The sequence below is a fragment of the Hyperolius riggenbachi genome, chromosome 9 (assembly GCF_040937935.1).
Source record: "Hyperolius riggenbachi isolate aHypRig1 chromosome 9, aHypRig1.pri, whole genome shotgun sequence".
In the NCBI taxonomy this organism is placed as follows: domain Eukaryota; kingdom Metazoa; phylum Chordata; class Amphibia; order Anura; family Hyperoliidae; genus Hyperolius; species Hyperolius riggenbachi.
The window spans coordinates 260,766,632-260,787,783 of NC_090654.1; the positions used below are offsets into that span (position 1 = coordinate 260,766,632).

Consider the following 21,152-nt stretch of genomic DNA (forward strand, 5'->3'; position numbering starts at 1 on the left):
ACTGTAACGCGATTGGAACGCAATGTGAACAAGGCCTTAGAGATGATTTGCATGTTCAGAAAAGATGCATCATGGGAGATCTTACTTGCTCACTTAAAGGGGCACTATGGTAAAAAATTGTAACATTTAAAATATGTGCAAACAGACAAAAAGGAAGTAAGTTTTTTCCAGAGTAAAATGAGCCATAAATTACTTTTCTCCTATGTTGCTGTCACTTACAGTAGGTAGTAGAAATCTGACAGAAGCGACAGGTTTTGGACTAGCCCATCTCTTTATAGGGGATTCTCAGCAAGGCTTTTATTCTTTATAAAGATATTCCCTAAAAATAATTTAAAACCATGATGCTGGCCAGCTTCCTTGCTCGCTACACAGTTTTTTTGGCAGTTGGACAGAGCAACTGCCATTCACTAAGTGCTTTTCAAAATAAATAAATCCCTGAGAATCCCCCATGAAGAGATGGACTAGTCCAAAACCTGTCGCTTCTGTCATATTTCTACTACCTACTGTAAGTGACAGCAACATAGGAAAAAAGTAATTTATGGCTCATTTTACTCTGGAAAAAACTTCTTACTTGTTATTTTAAGCAAGAAGTTTTAAATCAGGATGATACCATTTATTGGCTAACTACAAATGAATAAGAATAAACAAGCTTTCGGCCTTGCAGCCTTCGTCAGGTTTACATCCTGTTAGTTTGCAAGCTGGTGGTACAGACAGCTTATATACATGCAACATCAAAAGGGAAAACAGATATTTTGTTCAAGCATAAATACGTCATTAAGATGCCTTAATTCAAACAGACCCTCTAAATGGGGTAAGATAAGGATCCTTGTTTACTCCATTGCTCACAGACATGGTATTAGGATTGACCCAGAGGTATCGTAAATTCTTAGTTCACAAGTTCAGCTAGAGTAGCTGAGACAGTTCAAATATCATCAATCTCATACCAATATAGAAAGTTGTTGTCCTTATTCAAACCCTTCTCCACAGCTTTGAACCAATTTATAAATTTTGTTTCTGCTATTAATTGGTCATTTGACGTTTTGAAGCCGCCCTTCAGGGCAGTGACACGAAGATCATCCATGCTGTGTCCGTTGGACCGAAAGTGTGTAACAACTGGGAGTCCAGATTTGGTATCATTAATAGTGTGCCTGTGTCCATTCATAAGTTTGCGCAGAGTTTGTCCAGTTTCTCCCACGTACACAACATTGGGGCATTTAGCACACATGATCAGATATACCAGATTGGTGGACCCACAGGAAAATGTACCTTGTACTCTGTACTCCTGTTGTGAACCTGGTATCGTTACCCTGTCAGTGGAGTAAATGTGTCTGCAGGTCCCACATATTTGTCGGCAGTGTGATGTTCCGTTTTGTTGAGGCCTATTCAAAGAGCTCCTGACAATCATCTGTTTTAGATTGTGTGGTTGCCGATATGACAAGAGTGGAGGTTTAGGGAATATCGTTCTCAGTCTGTGAGCCTTGTGTAAAATGGGATGAAGTTCCTTAGCAATCCTCCTTAAAGAGGAGCTGTTAGGTATAGGGTCTCAGAGAAAATAAACACATATATCAGTAGCTAAAGATTGGCTGTACTTACATTACATATGCATTTCACTGTCCACGTTTGGATTTCACAGAATTTGTATATAGTATATGCAGAGAATGATGCTCCTGACAGCTCATGGCAGGCTCCATGTTTGTGAAGCCAAATGTGTCGTCATGTCCTGCCTGCTTCTGATCACAGATAAGCTGGTTCTTGAACAACACGGTGTGCAGTGAATATTAATGAGCCATGTGGCTAGGAACAATAGCTGACTCCTGCAGTGAAACTGCCCCGAGATTTATCAGTGTTTCGCGCTGGACTGATTAGAAGCTCCTGTACCGTCTCATTAGCAGCCGAGGGGAGGGCCCCAGAATGCTTTGCAGTTTAGCTGCGGCTTGCGTCTTTATGGGTCTATAACAGACTTTAAGATAAGCACACATCAAAGGTAACTGAAATGTTTATCTTCACTAATGGCTTTTAAGCTTCCTTCTAAACTGTTTAACACAGGAGAATAGAGGTTTAAATTAGCTTCTGCAGCCTGACAGTTACTCTTTAAGATTTCCAGGTGTGGGTTGTAGGTGACAACCAAAGGGACACGTTCCTCTTTCTGGTTTTGCTTATATTTCAGGAGTCCTGGGGATGTTGCTGGCTTTCCTGATTTGGGCCTCAGCCATAGGAGGACTGTAACCTTGTTTAATGAAAGTGTTCTTAAGGTGATCCAGGTGCTTGTATCTGTCCATCCTGTCAGAACAAATCCGGTTGTACCTTATTGCTTGGCTGTAAATTATAGAGTTCTTAATGTGCTTGGGATGAAAACTGTCATATCTTAGGTACGTGGGACGGTCTGTAGGTTTGCGATACACAGAGGTTTGTATGTTGTTACCCCTGATGTATATGGTGGTGTCCAGAAAGTTAATCTCTGTGTGAGAGTGGGTAAGTTTCAATTTGATTGTAGGATGGAAGGCATTGAAGTTCTTGTGGAACTGGAGAAGATCATCCTCACTTGCGGACCAGATGATTAAAATATCATCAATGAAGCGGAAGTAGGCCAAGGGTTTTATGCCACATGCATTGAGGTATTCCTCTTCGATTTTGGCCATGAATAGATTTGCATACTGTGGAGCGAATGGCGAGCCCATTGCCACGCCCATCTGCTGTAAATAGAGGTCCTGTCCAAAAGTGAAATAATTATGAGTGAGAATGAATTTGATCAGTCCAGTAATAGGCTTTACAGGTATGCCCCGACCCTGAAGATATTTACGGCAGTACAGGGACTCCACGTCCATCGTGGCCAGTATGGTTCCCTCAGGTACTTGGCCGATGGCTGTCAGTTTGTTCAGGAGGTGGGTGGTATCCTGTAAGTAGCTGGGTCTTTTACAGACAAGAGGTTTCAAGAAGTTTTCCAGCCACCCTGAGATGTTCTCTGTAAGAGTTCCGCTCCCTGAGATTATGGGCCTGCCTGGGTTTCCCTCTTTGTGGATCTTGGGAAGCATGTAAAAGCAGGCTGTTCTATGCTCTTCAGGGACAAGGGTCCTTACATGTTGTCTGATGTTTGCAGGCAATCTGTTAACCATCCTATTAAGTGCCATCCTGTAGCCTTTTGTGGGGTCACCCTGTAATTTGGCATAGTGAGCGGTGTTGGATAATTGTCTTTGTGCCTCCTGGATGTAGTCACTGGTGTTCATTAGGACTATGGCACCACCTTTATCCGCTGGTTTAATAATAATGTCCTTATTCTCCTTAAAGAGAATCTGTATTGTTAAAATCACACAAAAGTAAACATACCAGTGCGTTAGGGGACATCTCCTATTACCCTCTGTCACAATTTTGCCGCTCCTCGCCGCATTAAAAGTGGTTAAAAACAGTTTTAAAAATTTTGTTTATAAACAAACAAAATGGCCACCAAAACAGGTAGTAGGTTGATGTACAGTTTGTCCACACATAGAAAATACATTCATACACAAGCAGGCTGTATACACCCTTCCTTTTGAATCTCAAGAGATAATTTGTGTGTTTCTTTCCCCCTGCAGCTATCTTCCACTGAAGTGTCAGGCTGTTTCTTCCTGCAGAGTGCAGACAGCTCTGCCTGTATGTAATTCCTCAGTATGTGAAAGCCCAGCCAGCTCAGAGGAGGATTTATCCAGCTTGTAAAAGATAAGAGAGAAGAGAGAAGCTGCCCTAATCTAAATAAAACACAGGCAGTGTGCAGAGAGGGGCCTGGAGGGGGGAGATGCATCACAGAACCACAACACTGAAGAACTTGGCAGCCTTCCAGACACAGGCTGACAAGTCTGACAAGAGAGATAAGTTGATTTATTACAGAGATGGTGATAGTAGAACGTGCTGCAGTAAGCCAGAACACATTAGAATAGCTTTTGGAACTTGTAGGATGATAAAAAACAGGGTGCAATTTTTGTTACGGAGTCTCTTTAAGGGATCTGATGGCCTGTCGCTCCTGTGGTGTTACGTTCTGGGCCAGTGTCTTTCTTTTACTCAGGATCCTGTCAGAGATTCTGCATCTGAATTTGTTGATGTATTTATCCAGGGCCGGGACCTGCAGACACATTTACTCCACTGACAGGGTAACGGTACCAGGTTCACAACAGGAGTACAGAGTACAAGGTAAATTTTCCTGTGGGTCCACCAATCTGGTATATCTGATCATGTGTGCTAAATGCCCCAATGTTATGTACGTGGGAGAAACTGGACAAACTCTGCGCAAACGTATGAATGGACACAGGCACACTATTAATGATACCAAATCTGGACTCCCAGTTGTTACACACTTTCGGTCCAACGGACACAGCATGGATGGTCTTCGTGTCACTGCCCTGAAGGGCGGCTTCAAAACGTCAAATGACCGATTAATAGCAGAAACAAAATTTATAAATTGGTTCAAAGCTGTACAGAAGGGTTTGAACAAGGACAACAACTTTCTATATTGGTATGAGTTTGATGATATTTGAACTGTCTCAGCTACTCTAGCTGAACTTGTGAACTAAGAATTTACGATACCTCTGGGTCAATCCTAATACCAGGTCTGTGAGCAATGGAGTAAACAAGGATCCTTATCTTACCCCATTTAGTGGGTCTGTTTGAATTAAAGAGGAACTCCAGTGAAAATAATTTAATATAAAAAGGTGCTTAATTTTTACAATAATTATGTATACATGATTTAGTCAGAGTTTGCTCATTGTAAAATCTTTCCTCTCCCACATTCACATTCTGACATGTATTACATGGTGACATTGTTACTGTGGGCAGATTATGTAGCTGTTCTGGCTTTAACAGTCAGCTATAAACAGCCATTTCCTGTGTGTGTCATTGTTACATTGTGGCAGTTTGCCCAGAGTACCGTACGGTACCAGAGCCTCTTGTGGGAGGGGTTTCAGCACAAAATCAGTCATACAGCGCCCCCTGATGGTCTGTTTGTGAAAATCATTATATTTTTCATGTAAAAGTGGGTATCAGCTACTGATTGGGATAAAGTTCAATTCTTGGTCGGAGTTTCTCTTTAAGGCATCTTAATGACGTATTTATGCTTGAAAAAAATATCTGTTTTCCCTTTTGATGTTGCATGTATATAAGCTGTCTGTACCACCAGCTTGCAAACTAACAGGATGTAAACCTGACGAAGGCTGCAAGGCCGAAAGCTTGTTTATTCTTATTCATTTGTAGTTAGCCAATAAACGGTATCATCCTGATTTAAAACGTCTTGCTTTTACTGATGGCTAACACGGTACAATACCCTACTGCTACTTGTTATTTTAAATTACAATTATTTTATTTTACAATTTTTTTGCCATAGTTCCCCTTTAAAGTGGTATGAAACTCATACGCATTCCCTCTGTGTTCTAAAAGATTATTTACAGCATCAAATCTGCTACTACACACACACACCAAAAAAATGTAGCAGAACACCATTCAAACAGTTAAAGCAAGTGAAAGAAAAACAAACAAAAAAACTTATGATATAATGAATTGTTATATCATAAGTTTTTTTTTCACTTGCTTTAACTGTAGTACAAATAATCAATAGAACATTAGCAGCAAAGAAAAGAGTTTTATTTTTATTTTCAGTTACTGTATATAGTTTTTTTTTTAACATTGCATCAGTCTGTCATATTTGCAGTTTACAAACCACACCCTTTCAACTTCCCTGCAGTAAAACCTTGTAACAACCTGTCTTTCACTGTTTCTTGTTTGTTTAAGTGTTTCAGAAAACATGCCTGTCTTCTGGGGTCAAAGAGTTCAGAGAAGCTCTTTTGCATAGATAACAACTGAAGTTTCTGAATGCTTCCTATACTGGAAAATATGAGACTCTTTTCTTTGTTCCTAATGTTTTATTTCTTAGCTGTACTACACATCAAAATCATTATCTCATACGTTTATTTTCGCTTCAGGTTTGCTTTAACCTCTTGAGGACCCTGGGCTTAATCCCCCCTAGTGATCAGGCCATTTTTTACAAAATAGGCCACTGCAGCTTTAAGGCCTCGCTGCAGGGCCGTACAACAGAACTTTCTGTTGGTGAGCTCTGATTGGTGCTGGGGTGTTTGTTTTATTTTTAATAAATATTTATTTGCTTATAAATACATCCATTTATTTAATCTTTTTTTTTTTAACTCACCCTCCCTCCCTCAGCCAGCCTATGACAGCGATCGCACAGCTGTCCCCAGTACAGCGGTGCAGTAGATTGCAGCGCTGTACACAGTAAATAGACGGCAGTTTCGCCCTCTAACAGTCTCCTATTGGCGATCGCGAGCTAAGAAATAAAACATTAGGAGCAGAGACATAAGTCTAATATTGTTTCCAGTACAGGAAGAGTAAAGAAACTCCAGTTATCTATGCAAAAAAGCCACTGAGCTCTACGACTTTCAAAGTCGCAGAGAGTTCTGTCTTCTGAAGCTTATTATCTCAACTGTCAGTCATTGTATTTTCTTTTTCTCCCCAGAGGACAGGTCAATAGTTCACATGCCTGCTCTGTAAAATCATTTAGAATGCTGAGTAGTGTGTAAACTGCAAATATTAGAGAATGATGCAATGTTATTAAAAAACAAAAAAACAAAAAAAAAAAAACTAAAAAAAAAAAAAAAACTATAAAACTGAAAATAAAATATGAGAATATTTTCTTTGCTACTAATGTTCTAGTAATTATCCGTACTACACAACCAACGTATTATATATATATATATATATATATATATATATATATATATATATATATATATATATATATTTTTTTTACAGTGTCTCTTTAAACCTTGTATACACTTTCAATTATGATTGGCCAATCACTGACCAATTTTACCACCTCTATGTAGTTGGAGGATTTATCTACACAAGCTGCTCATAGTATTCAATATCTGTTGATCCTCATCAGGGGCGTTTCTAGGGTCCTTGGAGACCGGGGGCACCTGTGGGCACCAGGCGGGGAGGTATATGCGGCGCGCGTGGCGCCAAAAATGGGCATGGCCTTGAGGTGAGTGGGCATGGCCATGGGTGGGGCCAAATGTACATGAACTTAGCAGCGGTGTAAGCTACAGATAACGGGCCTGCCCATCGAAATATTGGATGGGGCCCCCTGTCCTTTATTTGGATAATTTACAATCAGTATAGGCATAGATCAAAGATGTATACGCACATACAATTTTGATTGGTCAATCACTGACCCCCAATTTTACCACCCCCGTGCAGTAAGTGGACCAACAGACAATGAATTTTATGAACAGAGCTAAAATTGGCTAATCAAAATTGTATGTGTGTACCAGGCTTTACAGCTAATACTGTACATACTGAAAGTAGCAGGGATCAGCATACAATATAGCTGGTTTACAATCAGTAAAGGCACAGAGTAACACCTTACACTGTACACACTGGAGGTAAATCAGCACACAGTGCAGGCACTAGAGAACAGCGTATACTGTACATACTGTAGGCAGCAGAATTCAGCACACTGCAGCTAGCGTGCCAAAAATATGAGGATCATGTTGTGCGGCGTGCTTATCGCGCCGCACCGAAAAATGGGTGGGCCATGGACCAGAATATAGGTGTGGTAACGGGTGGAGACAAATTTACATGAACCTAGCAATGGTGGGACATTAGATTATGACAGTGGTGGCAAACCTTTTGGAGGCCGAGTGCCCAAACTGCAACCCAAAAGTCACTTATCTATCGCAAAGTGGCAACAGCAATTTAAACTAAATACTGTACAAACGTTTTAACTCATACATGAACATTATGGAAAATCCAAGTTGAAAATAAACTGTGAAGATAAACAATTTCATCCATCCTACTCCTGAAAAATGTATTCAATTTTTTAGAACCTCCCAGTTTTATTTTGTTTTAAAAAGCTAAAAAAGTAGGTTTAATGCTATTGTCTCATATGATAAGGATTCAGCTTTTCCCATAGTCTCGCAGTTAGCAATCATGTGACCCCCAACAAGACAAATTCAGCAATCATGAGGCCCCCAACAAATCATGAGGCCCCCAACAAGACAAATTCAGCAATCATGAGGCCCCCAACAAATCATGAGGCCCCCAACAAGACAAATTCAGCAATCTTGAGGCCCCCAACAAATCATAAGGCTCCCAACAAGTCAAATTCAGCAGTCATGAGGCACATAAATAGACAGCATTTCACATAAATAGGCAGAATGCCCCTTTACTATGGTAGCCCCCCCAAGTTAGGTAGTGAGTGACAGGGACCCCCAGGTTAGCTAGTGAGTGACAGACGCCTCCAGTTAAGTAGTGAGTGACAGGGACCCCGATAGTGAGTGACAGGGAGCCCCTTTAGGTAGTGAGTGAGTGCCAGCGAGCCCCTTTAGGCAGTGAGTGAGTGCCAGGGAGCCCCTTTAGGCAGTGAGTGAGTGCCAGGGAGCCCCTTTAGGCAGTGAGTGAGTGCCAGGGAGCCCCTTTAGGCAGTGAGTGAGTGCCAGGGAGCCCCTTCAGGCAGTGAGTGAGTGCCAGGGAGCCCCTTCAGGCAGTGAGTGAGTGCCAGGGAGCCCCTTCAGGCAGTGATTGAGTGCCAGGGAGCCCCTTTAGGAAGTGAGTGACAGGGAGCCCCTTTAGGCAGTGAGTGAGTGCCAGGGAGCTCCTTTAGGCAGTGAGTGAGTGCCAGGGAGCCCCTTTAGGAAGTGAGTGAGTGCCAGGGAGGCCCTTTAGGGAGTGAGTGAGTGACAGGGAGGCCCCCCCTCTAGCCGCCGCCACCGCTCCCCCCCCCCCCTTACCTCGCATCAGACCTCATGATCAGCGGCGACCCGACCAGTACCAGCGGGCGCTCGACGCACCCGCTCGATATGCGGAAGTGATGTCACTTCCGCATATCAGTGCGGGCGCTGGGTCCTAGCGCCCGCACGATTGGTCGCCGGCTCGTCGCCTGATCCTGAGGTCTGAGTGACGCTGACGCGGCGGCTGACAGAGGGGGCGGCCGGGCGGAGATCCGTGGCACCCCAGGACAGATTGGGGGCACGTGCCCCCCCAAAATAGGGCTAGCGACGCCCCTGATTCTCATACTACATGGAGGTGGTAAAACTGGTCAGTGATTGAAGTGTGTCCCAGGCTTTACAGCTAACAAGGTCTGAGTTCTCTATCCTCAGTGGTGCTTGCTTGATCAAACTGGCAGATCAACTAAAATGACATTGTGCATTCAACCAGGTGTGTAGGATGTTGTTCAAACAACACTGTTCCACAGCATGTGAGCATTTCATGAGAAATGTTGCTTCCGCGCACAGTATTTGAATTACATAGTTGTATTGGAATATTGTGTGGACAATGTTGTTTGAAAGACTTGTCATTTCTCTTTGTCGGGGGTAAAGTCCTTTGCACAATGTTGCTCGCTTGTGTACAGCGACTTTAATCTATTGTGTGTACAGACCTATACTCTTTGGTTCGACTAGGTCTCGACTAGAGAGAAACTGTCACTTTCATACCGGAATTGTTAAAGGGACTCTGTAACAAAAATTTTAGCATTATTTCTCCTATCCTACAAGTTCCTAAGGCTGCTCCATTGTGCCCTGGCTTACTGCAGCACTTTTTACTTGCACTGTCTCTGTAATAAATCAGCTTATCTTTCCCCTGTCGGATTAGTCAGCTGTGTCTGGAAGTGAACAAGTTAGCCCCTTCCACGCCCCTCCAGTGCTCCTGTGATGTTTTATTCCTTGCAAACAACCTCCCTGCTCTCACTGTCAGCTTGTCTGCTATCTGTGAGGCTGATAAACACAGACTGATAAACTGAACAAAGAATAGCTGGCTGAGGAGGAAGCTGCTTGTCAGGCTGACAGGAGTGCAGAACAGACACAGCTTGTCATGCTTCATTGACACAGAGCTCTTCCAAAACTTGCACATAACCTCTGGAGACTGAATTCAATGTGTAACTCACTGAATTTTCTGTGTACTCACTGTGTATTAACTGAGTTCACTGCTCTGCTGATGTACTTCCTGTTTTGGTGGCCATCTTTTCTGTTTACAAAACAGTTTATAAAACTGTTTTTTTTTACCCTCTTTATTAAGCGGATAGCAGCGAAAATAATACAGAGGGGGCTAGGAGATGACCCCAAACGGGCAGGGATGTTTGTTTATAATTCATTTTGTGAATACAGATTTTCTTTAACTCTTTCAGGCAGAAAAAGAAGAAGAGGAACACAGCCTAGTTATTTGTGTGCTAGGCACTGTACATACACATGTCTAACGCATCATGTCATATATCACCGCAGGTACACTTTACCCAGAATGATTAGATACATCTCGGTATTAAAGCGGGATTGTCAGCCACAAAATTAAATTCGTTTTACCCACTACTCTGTGTTTATTATGTAGTCTACATTCTGACCCTGCGTTGCAAGTACTCCAATATAATCATAAATGTTTCTGCTGCAATGAAACTTATCTCAGTCAGCCTGGCTCTCTTCTGGTACATTGCTGGGAAGAGGGAAGGTTGTTATCTCCCCTCCCACATTCCTGCTCCTCACTGATTGTCTGAGGGCAGTTCAGTGTGAGATGAGGCTGAGAAGGGAAATACACCTCGCACCTATGCAGAAGCTGCTGAAATACAATCTATGCTGTGCTCACATGTCCTTACAAAGCAAGCAAGATATGATAGGAAGGAAATTACATCAAGATTGGCTTCAGTCAGCGGCAGTAAATATGGAAAATGCCTGGAACAGTTTTCTCTTTATTTACTATTAGTATATAATATTCACTGAATTGAAAATGTGGACAGTACAGTACAATCCATTTGTTATGTAAAAAGGACACATATTTATCTAAATATATATGGGTTTTGTTTTTTTCCTGGGATGGTATGGCTGTCCCTGCTGCTTTTAGAATTCCTGCGATGCCTATATTGCAGTCGCTGAACCAGAATTCCTATTTGTATCGGAGGCATCCAGGGACTGGGGGTGCGCAGGGGGTTAATGGAAAATGTTGAAAAGTCTTCTGACTTTGTTATCATAGGACAACTTGCAGAAAGTGTGTTTTTTATGCCTCAATTAAAAAATAAAAAGGAGCACTTGAGTGAAAATTCATGTCTTGCTCAAAAAGCCAAAAATCCAGGAAGTGAAAAGCACTCCAAAGCACGGAGCGGCTTCCCTGGTCAGCCCAGGAAGACTGGGAGAGCCAAGGGGATCAGGTTTCCTGGACAGAAAATAAAATAAAAAAAAGGGAACACGGCCCAGAGGAGGGGGAGGGCACGTCTGCTGGAGTTTAAAAACATTTAGCAAGTAAGGTGTTAATTAGGTGTCAGAGATTTTGTGAGGAGTGGTGATTAACCCTGTAGGTTTACCAAAAATGCATGAAACACGGGGAAAAGGAAAACAGGAAGAACGTCTTATGTGTATAGCCCAATGTTCAAACATATTCATGAGGACTTTGACTCATGAAGTTAAAGTGAACCTAAATTTAAATAAAGAAAAAAATAAATGCCCATTTACTTACCTGGGTTTTTTTTTCCAGCCCCCTGAAGTTCCCCTGCTCCCTCGCCATCATCCCGCACTCAGAAGTTCCTCTGCTGTCCCCCCACGTGAGTCCTTTATCGCGCTCCTGGGGCTAGGAGCGTTCTGTGCATGCGCGGTAGCAATGTTTGCTTACTGAGCAAGCTCAGACCGCTCCTGGCAATGGGAGCGGGATACTGAACGTCACGGCTCGGGCCCGCACACCCAGCAGTGGAGGGGGACACCGGAGGAACAGCGGAGTGCAGGAGGATGGCGAGGGATCATGAAGGGTAAGTAAATGGGACATTTTTCCCCTTACTTCCGGTTTCCTTTAACCTCCTTAGCGGTAACCCCGTATGTGACACGGAGTAAGCCGCCGGAAGGTGCCGCTCAGGCCCTGCTGGGCCGATCGGGGTGCTGCGCCAGCACCCCGATCGCCGCCGCGTGCCCGATCGCCACTATTCGTTGCGGCGCGCGCCCCCCCCCCCCCCAGACCCCGTGCGCTGCCTGGCCAATCAGTGCCAGGCAGCGCCGAGGGGTGGATCTGGAGTCCCAATGACGCCCCCGACATCGGTGACGTCATCCCGCCCCGTCGCCATCGAAGCGGGCGGGGGGATTCCGCTGAGCAGCGGCTATCATGTAGCGAGCCCTGGGCTCGCTACATGATTTAAAAAATTTTTTTTTTTTTTAAAACTGCTGCGCTGCCCCCTGGCGGAATGTTTCATACCGCCAAGGGGGTTAAAAGGGGTTGTAACATCCCAAAATAAAAAATTGTCAAAAGCAGCTAGTGCCCTAAAAATATATGTACACCCCCTTTTTTCTAAAATAGGTCTCTAAAGGTCCCCAGTTTTGTTTTGCAACTGCAGGAACTGCGCAGAGCCAGCAGGATTGTGGGACTTTTCTTCTTTTTTAGCTACATGACAAATATTTATGCTTGAAAAAATATCTGTTTTCCCTTTTGATGTTGCATGTATATAAGCTGTCTGTACCACCAGTTTGCAAACTAACAGGATATAAGCCAGACGAAGGCTGCAAGACCGAAAGCTTGCTTATTTTTATTCATTTTTAGTTAGCCAATAAATGGTATCATCCTGATATAAAACTTCTTGTTTTTAGCTACAGTAATGAGCTTATTTCAGTATGCAAATAACAGAAAGCTTCCTATTTTGGATAAGATAAAGACACTGTGACTAGAAGGTAATTAAAAAACTGATACATTTTCTGTTTAAATGAATCAGTTTCGTACTGTGGAATCAGTTCTTCAACCAGTTTTCATCTGTTCTGTTTTTGTGTTCACATTCCTCTGCCATCCCTTCCGCCGTCATTTGAGTCCTCTGCATGCTGGAAACGCTGATTTACCGATCCTACAGCCCCGTCAGAAGCATCAGGCTCTCATTCAGTGAACCAATGAGAATTCTCCCTGGAAAAGGACGATTCCAATTGGTCGATTGCAAATCAATGCAAGCTGGATGGGGCATAGATCAGAATACTAGTATTTTCTCCATGCAGGAATCCTAATTAACTGTAGCAGCAGCACCAGAGGACACAAATGGATGGCGGCAGATGAGGATTCTGCTAATCCTACACAGCAAGCAGCCTGGTGAGTCATAGGCTAGCATTGTTTGTGCCGGCCTCCATCGCCATGCGCTTTTCCAGTCACTCCAGAAAAATAGTGCAAGACACAAACTTGCATTCTGCTTGTTGGGATGAAACGAACATGCCCTATTTGGAATCCGTTCCAAATAGGGTGTGGCCAATGATTTATTTATTTATAAAGCACCAACAGATTGCGCAGCGCTGCCAACAATGATGTAAAAGGATCCTATTGCTTTGCATAGTATCCGTTCAATTCAGTTGGACATGGAACATTTTAATTTGCAGTGTTAAAGAGGACCTGAACTCTTGCACAGGACAGATGGAAAACAAAGAGAAATTCACCCTGTATGTATTTAGAGTTTAGCCTAATTCCCCTCATCTGTGACTTATCACCACTGTAATTAGATCTCTCAGCTGTGTCAGCTGGCTGCCTCGGAAAAGCTGCTAATTTGTAAACACATGACGTTAGCCCTATGTCAGCTTCCATGAAAACAGGAAGTAGACACACTGCAGATTTATTGCAGGATTTCTATCAGCTGGGCCAAAGAAATGTTTTTCTTTAATGGTTATTATGCTGTTGTGTATCTTTTAGAGCAGAGAGGAAGTTCTGAGTTCAAACCTGCTAAAGCGAACCAGAAACAAAGCACCCTGAAGTGCTTTAAAGTGAACCAGAGACTAAGCACCCTCACATATTTTACCATATATATCAATGGAAACATTAGAGAAAACACCTACCCTGCTCTCTGTTTCATCCTGCACTGCTCAGCCTGCTTCTAATCAGCCCTGATAAAATCCCCAACTGAGCATTCAGTCTGGCTTTGCTCAGGAATTATTATAGCCGAGTCATTATAGCAGAGCCAGCAGGGGGCAGGCTTGGGCTTGAAAAGACATCAGAGAAGACAGATTCCGCTACAATGATTCCTGAGCAAAGCCAGACTGAATGCTCAGTGGGGGGTTTTATCAGAGCTGGTAACAAGCAGGCTGAGCAGTGAAGGATGAAACAGAGATATATATGGTAAATACATGAGGGTGCTTCGTCTGTGGTTCACTTTAAAGGTGCCCAGAGCAACATACTGTAGCTATAACTATCGTAAGAGAAACAGAGGCGCCAGCAGGATAAAAGGTAATAAAAAATGTAAAATTTGCTGGGAGGCAGTGGTGGACTTACCTCCGGAAGGCAGACTCAAAATACTGTCTGAATTAAACAAATAAATTTATTATTGGAACCCCAAAAGATGCAACGCGTTTTGCAGGCACAGCCCGCTTCATCAGGCAATAAGATAGGGGACAAACAGTAGCTCGTCATCTTATTGCCTGATGAAGCGGGCTGTGCCTGCGAAACGCTTTGCATCTTTTGGGGTACCAATAATAAATTTATTTGTTTAATTTAGACAGTATTTTGAGTCTGCCTTCCGGAGGTAAGTCCACCACTGCCTCCCAGCAAATTTTAAAATTTTTATTACCTTTTATCCTGCTGGCGCCTCTGTTTCTCTTACGATAATACTGTGTCCACCCCTGGTGGAGGGGTGACCTACCCCTACTTTCCTGATCTACAGAGAGCGAAATCTTAATCCTGAGTGAGGACAGGTCTAATCTCCTCACCTGCATCTACAGTGGTTGCATAAGAGGTAACCCATGTTTGTGAGTATATTCATCTCACACTTACATTTATCCACGGTTTCCAATACATACTACACTATATTGGGCTCTCGGTGTCTCCTATTTATATTGTAGCTATAACTAAACTATTTACATTTGCTTACACAGCTTCTATTTTACTCACCCCTCTGTCATTCCGGAATACAGGAATAAACAGCTCAAAGATGCATAAAAACCACTTATCCCTGCTTTCCTACTGGTGGAATATCGAGCGGTTCTACCCACAACATCACGGGACAGCACAGGCAAATCAAACCACTGTAAACAGCGACATTGGGAATGGATTAATGCAGTGGAAGTGCGTCTGCCCAATCTCCATCCAGAAGGAGCCAGATACAGAGTGATGCCAAAGCGCAGAGGTGTTGGCTACCTCGCCGTTTCAAGCATTCAGCAGAAGAATTATACGGTCTACAGAATCTGCCCTTAAAGCCTGGGAGTCTACCTTTCTACGGAACCATAAAACATATTGGCTCATGTGAGCGGGGGAAGGGGGGGCCCATTACTCAGGAACGGACCGTGTAATTGATTTATATAAAATGAAGGACATTAAAGTATTTGGGCTGCTTTGGCAATGAACGATGTTCCAGCTGCCAGTTTACTAACCTGCCCTCGGAGAACGGCAGCCGCGATCTAAAATCACTCTGTACTACAGCAGATCTGAGGTCCATATGAACATTTTCCATTTATACCAATAAATAATGCGTAAGCGTACTAACAGTGACCATTTCCAGACCGGTCTAAAAATACTCTCTAATAGCTCAGTAATTAGTGTCGCTGTACGGAGAGGCTTTTATTCTGAATTTCACATGTTCCTTTATAGATGAAAGTTATTCCTAAAGCCGCCACAACTAAATGTCTGCATCAGCCCTGAATGCAGTTCAGCAAACACGCTAAAATACAGCGAGTGCTGACATAGAAATGCAATTACAGCGGACCTGGAAGAGGGACATTGGAGGAGGAGTTAGGGGAGGCCCTCACTGCTTCTTCAAAGTCTCTCTTCCAGGTCTGCTGGTAAGACCTAAATGATGAATTTTGTTTACCCCACAAAAATAAATAAATAAAAGCAAGCATTTATATGTTCTGCTAAAATTTAGGTTTATCCTCTGAATCAGGCAAAATTCACACTTCTCCATTTTTGTGCAGGTTTTCTACATAGGAAAACACATTTAATCTAAAGGCTCATACGCACATCAGACCATAGTCTTTGGAAAATGAAAGATCACAGACCAATGTTACCCATTCCATGTAGTATGAGAGCCATACCTACAAAGTCTATTCTATGGAGCTGAACTCCCCATCAGATAGAAATCTTTGCAAGATGCTGCACACACACAAAAGATCATTATCTGCAAAAGATCTGTTCCTGCCAAAAATCCATTCCTGCAAAATGCATTCATAGTCTATGATATCTGCAGATCATCATACACACCTTGTTTAACAGACATTCATCTGCAGATCAGATCCACCAGGATGGATTTTCAGATCTGCAGATGATTGTCTGATCTGCAGATGAATGTCAGTTAAACAAGGTGTGTATGATGATCTGCAGATCTCATAGACTATCAATGCAATTTGCAGGAACGGATCTTTGGCAGGAACAGATCTTTTGCAGATACTGATCTTTTGTGTCTGTACAGCATCTGTGTGTGCAGCATCTTGCAAAGATTTTTTTTCTGTTGGGGAGTGCAGCTCCATAGAAAAGACTGTGAAAGTATGGCTCTCATACTACATGGAAGGGGGTAACATTGGTCTGTGATCTTTCATTTTCAAAAGACTATGGTTTGATGTGTGTATGTGGCCTAAGAACCAATGTTAATCAATGAGCTAGTTCACACTTAGAGAATCGGTATTGTCCGATTTGTACAATACAAAAAACATACCAACCGAGTCACTGATCTCCTGGATCCCTCTTTGCCGTTCCCGCCGCGATCCTGGCTTTTAATCGCCAGTTTTAGGCAGTGTTTACAAACAAAAAACATGTTACAGTATGCTACAAGTTTTTATTAGACAGAGAATTTTCTGCACTCCAGTCAGGGATTCTCACAGTTTATCAGCATGGACAGCTCCCTCCCCCCTCAGGGAAGCTGAAATTGAGAGCAGAGACCGTCTTTGACTAAAAAAAACAAAGCAAACACACAGAGCCGTCAGGGGGCGTGCATAACTTCTCCCTATCACAGCAGAGGCAGTGCATTCCTCTCTGGGTCAACAAAGCTTGAAAAAGAAAAGAAGAGTGACTGGATAGTGTAATGGTTAAGGGCTCTGCCTCTGACACAGGAGACCTGGGTTCAAATCTCAGCTCTGCCTGTTCAGTAAGCCAGCACCTATTTCAGTAAGGAGTTTCTTGGGCAAGTCTCCCTAACACTGCTACTGCCTACTGAGTGCGCTCTAGTGGCTGCCTCGCAAGCGCTTTGAGTCCGACAGGAGAAAGGTGCTATACAAATACTGCAATTATTATTATTATTAAGATTAGATACATTACAGAGACAGTGCAACTAGAAGTAATCCAGAGCACATTAGAACAGGTACAACTACCGCCCAATCTCTCTCCTCCCTTTTGCCTCGAAAATTCTTGAACGCCTGACCCACCAACGGCTGACCAACTTCTTTAATTCCAACTCCCTTCTCGATCCTCTGCAATCTGGTTTTCGCACAGCCCATTCTACAGAAACAGCCCTCACCAAAGTGGTCAATGACCTTGCCAAAGCCGAAGGTAAGTACTCCATCCTGCTCCTCCTGGACCTTTCCTCGGCATTTGACACTGTCGACCACTCCCTCCTCCTCCACTCCCTGAAGCTAATGGGCATTCAGGACCTAGGCTTTGCCTTAGCCTGGATCTCCTCCTACCTCTCCAACCGCTCCTTCACAACATTCTTCAATGGCTCCTTATCCACTCCTACACCACTCTCAGTTGGTGTTCCTCAAGGTTCCATCCTAGGACCACTACTGTTCTCACTCTATACTGCCTCAATTGGCAAAATCATCTCCTCCATGGGTTTCAATTACCACCTGTATGTAGATCTCTCCTCCTCTACCATGGACATAGTCTCTGCCTGCGTCACATCCATTTCCTCCTGGATGGCTGACAGGTACCAGAAGCTTAATTTGGACAAGACTGAGCTTCTAATACTCCCACCCCAAACAGCTGCACTCCTCCCTGATCTTCACGTCACTATCGAAAATACTACCATCCGCCCTACCTCCCAAGCCCGCCATCTAGGCGTTACTCTGGACTCTGAACTTTCCTTTAAACCCCACATCCAAAGTATTGCCAGATCCTGCAACTTCCACCTCCGCAACATCTCCAAGATCCGCTCCTACCTGTCCCCTGACACCACTAAACTCCTTATCCACGCCCTTGTCATCTCCCGCCTAGACTACTGCAATTCTCTTTTGTCTGGTCTCCCCTCTAACCATACTGCCCCACCTTCAATTGGTAATGAATGCGGCAGCCAGACTGATACATTCTTCTCACCGCAGCGCCTCTACAACTCCGCTCTATAAAGCCCTACACTGGCTCCCCATCAGCTTTAGGATCAATTTCAAAATCCTGTGCTTGGCCTACAAAACAGTGCACAAGACCTGCCAGACCTACATCTCTGATCTGGTCCACAGGCACATACCAGCCCACCCCCTCCGATCCTCCAATGACCTGCGCCTAGTCGCACCACGCATAACTCAGTCACACGCACAATTGCAGGACTTCACCAGGGCTGCCCCTACTCTCTGGAACTCGCTCCCACCATCCGTCAGACTCGCCCCCACCTTTAATACCTTCAAACAAGCTCTCAAGACTCACCTCTTCATGCTCGCATACCCCCCTACACCAGCACCATAATATGTTCTGTTAGACACCCTCTCAACAGATGCACCTATTGTCTCCACCCCCACCCTTTAGATTGTAAGCCTCTGGCAGGGCCCTCCTCCCTAGTGTTTCCAGCTTGATTATGCAATCTTACTGACAATCACCCCTCTTGTGGACTAGAACAGTCTCTATTTTGACCTATGACACTATATTGTTATCAAATCATTTGCATGATCTTGTTTTGTTGTGAGTTTCCGTATGTTCTACCTTGTATGTTAACCCATTTATCTATTGTGCAGCGCTGCGTAATATGTTGGCGCTTTATAAATACAATAAATAATAATAATAACAGGTATAGGAACTTATGGGATAGAAGAAATAAGGCTGAATTACGCTCCTCCAATACATTCACCAATAAATTCATTGTTACTTATCTCACTGAAATGACCTATATACTGGGGGTTTTTTTTTTCACCACAAATTAGGCTTTCTTTGGGTGTTACTTTTTTTCTAAGAATTATTTTATTTTGTAAGCATTTTAAAAAGAATAATAAGAAAAAAAAATGATTAGGTCTTAGTTTTTAGCCTTTATATAGTTTTAAAATAAAATTTGCTATTGAAGATAAAACTTTCACATTTTATTTGCACATTTGTCCTGTTTATTACAACATTTAAAAGATTTCCCTAGTACAAGGTATAGCGATATTATTTTCTTTGGAAATAAAGGTGTATTTTTTCCGGTCAGTGTTATTTTTTCATACTATATCAATAATCACAAGTCTTTATTTACAAAAATAACAGTAATTTACCCTCATAACATACATATTAAAAAAAATTAACTAAGGTAACTATTTCTGTATTATTATTGTCTTTTAAATGATGTCTTTTTTAAAGGGTTTTATTTTGACAACTATGGGGTGGGGGTGAAATGGGTTAAAAACTAATAAAAATGTGTATGTATGTATGTATGTATGTATGTATGTATGTATGTATGTACATATAGTGGCTTGCAAAAGTATTCGGCCCCCTTGAAATTTCCACATTTTGTCACATAACTGCCACAAACATGAATCAATTTTATTGGAAATAAACATGAAAGATCAATACAAAGTGGTGTACACGTGAGAAGTGGAACGAAAATCATACATGATTCCAAACATTTTTTACAAATAAATAACTGCAAAGTGGGGTGTGCGTAATTATTCGGCCCCTTTTGGTCTGAGTGCAGTCAGTTGCCCATAGACATTGCCTGATGAGTGCTAATGACTAAATCGGGTGCACCTGTGTGTAATCTAATGTCAGTACAAATACAGCTTCTCTGTGACGGCCTCAGAGGTTGTCTAAGAGAATATTGGGAGCAACAACACCATGAAGTCCAAAGAACACACCAGACAGGTCAGGGATAAAGTTATTGAGAAATCAGGGGCCTGATTCACAAAGCGGTGTAAACTTTTTCGCGGACTTTTGCGCGCGCAATTTGCCGCGATTCGCGTGACCGCGGACTTTTGCGCGCGCAATTTGCTGCGAATCGCGCGCGCAAAAGTCCGCGATCGCGCGAATCGCGGCAAATTGCGCACGCAAAAGTCCGCGAAAAAGTTTGCACCGCTTTGTGAATCAGGCCCCAGGTGTTTCTGACATTATTATCAGGTCTGACAGATTAGCTGCATGCTTGTTTCTGGTGTAATTCCGACACTACTACAGCCAAATAGATCAGCAGAGCTGCCAGGTAACTGGTATTGTTTAAGGGGAAATAAACATGGCAGCATCCATAGTCTTCTCACTTCAGTTGCCCTTTATAAAGCTCTTGTGGTGTGCAGAAAAAAAAAAAAAAAAAAAAGAATTGTTTTTATGCCTGACAGTTACGCTTTAAAACAGAAGGTATTTGCAACTATTCAGATTGGAGTGAGCATATAATGTCTCCCACAATGCATCACTGCACTGTCACCAGTGTGCTCCACGGATGGGAAGGCAATGTGCTGTCATCCTGTTACTGATTACGGTGGTGGACATTCAAAGCTCTCAAGGGCCACATGAAATGGCAAGTAGGGCCACATTCGGCCCGTGGGCCTTGTGTTTGACACCTGTGGCCTAAATAAAGAAGCACAAATGGGGTGTGCGGGCCTGCTATGTAATATATAGTGCTGCTCTTACCTCCCATGTTCTGGATGAGGATGGTGCAGGCCACAAGCACCTAAACAGAAAAACAACAAACAATACACTATAAAAAAACACACACAGCAATTATGTCTGGCAATTGTGAGAGGCTAATGGCAATAACTGCAAATCACATACTGCGGTTATCTGCTCTACAATGGAAGCCCAATGATTGCGCTTTCCCTGGTCACAAATTACATCTGGTTATTGAGGTTCTTACTGGAAATCACATTATCATTCATGCTCCTCCCTAATTATAGAGAGCATTCGGAATATGTGGTAGAAAATGGATGCAGAATTGTTTTCCTAATGCAAAACAGTCCTGGGAAAAGAGCGCACCGGGGTGTAAACAGCCAGTCTGGAATTCATGTCTGGGGTGGTTCACAAGAATACGTTTCCGCAATGATGACAAAAGCAAATGCAAAATGGAATAAAAATACAGACAGCTACACATACAGACAGGCAGACATACACAG

General features: G+C 43.0%; 1 protein-coding gene across 1 annotated transcript in view; it reads right to left on the reverse strand.

Moving 5' to 3' along the window:
- The window catches only part of SLC38A6 (solute carrier family 38 member 6), a 110,557-nt gene that overhangs the window by 54,413 nt on the left and 34,992 nt on the right, over positions 1–21,152 (reverse strand). Inside the window, exon 5 of the mRNA XM_068254424.1 lies at positions 20,674–20,713. Coding sequence (XP_068110525.1) covers positions 20,674–20,713 — 40 coding nt within the window. The remainder of the gene's footprint in view (positions 1–20,673; positions 20,714–21,152) is intronic.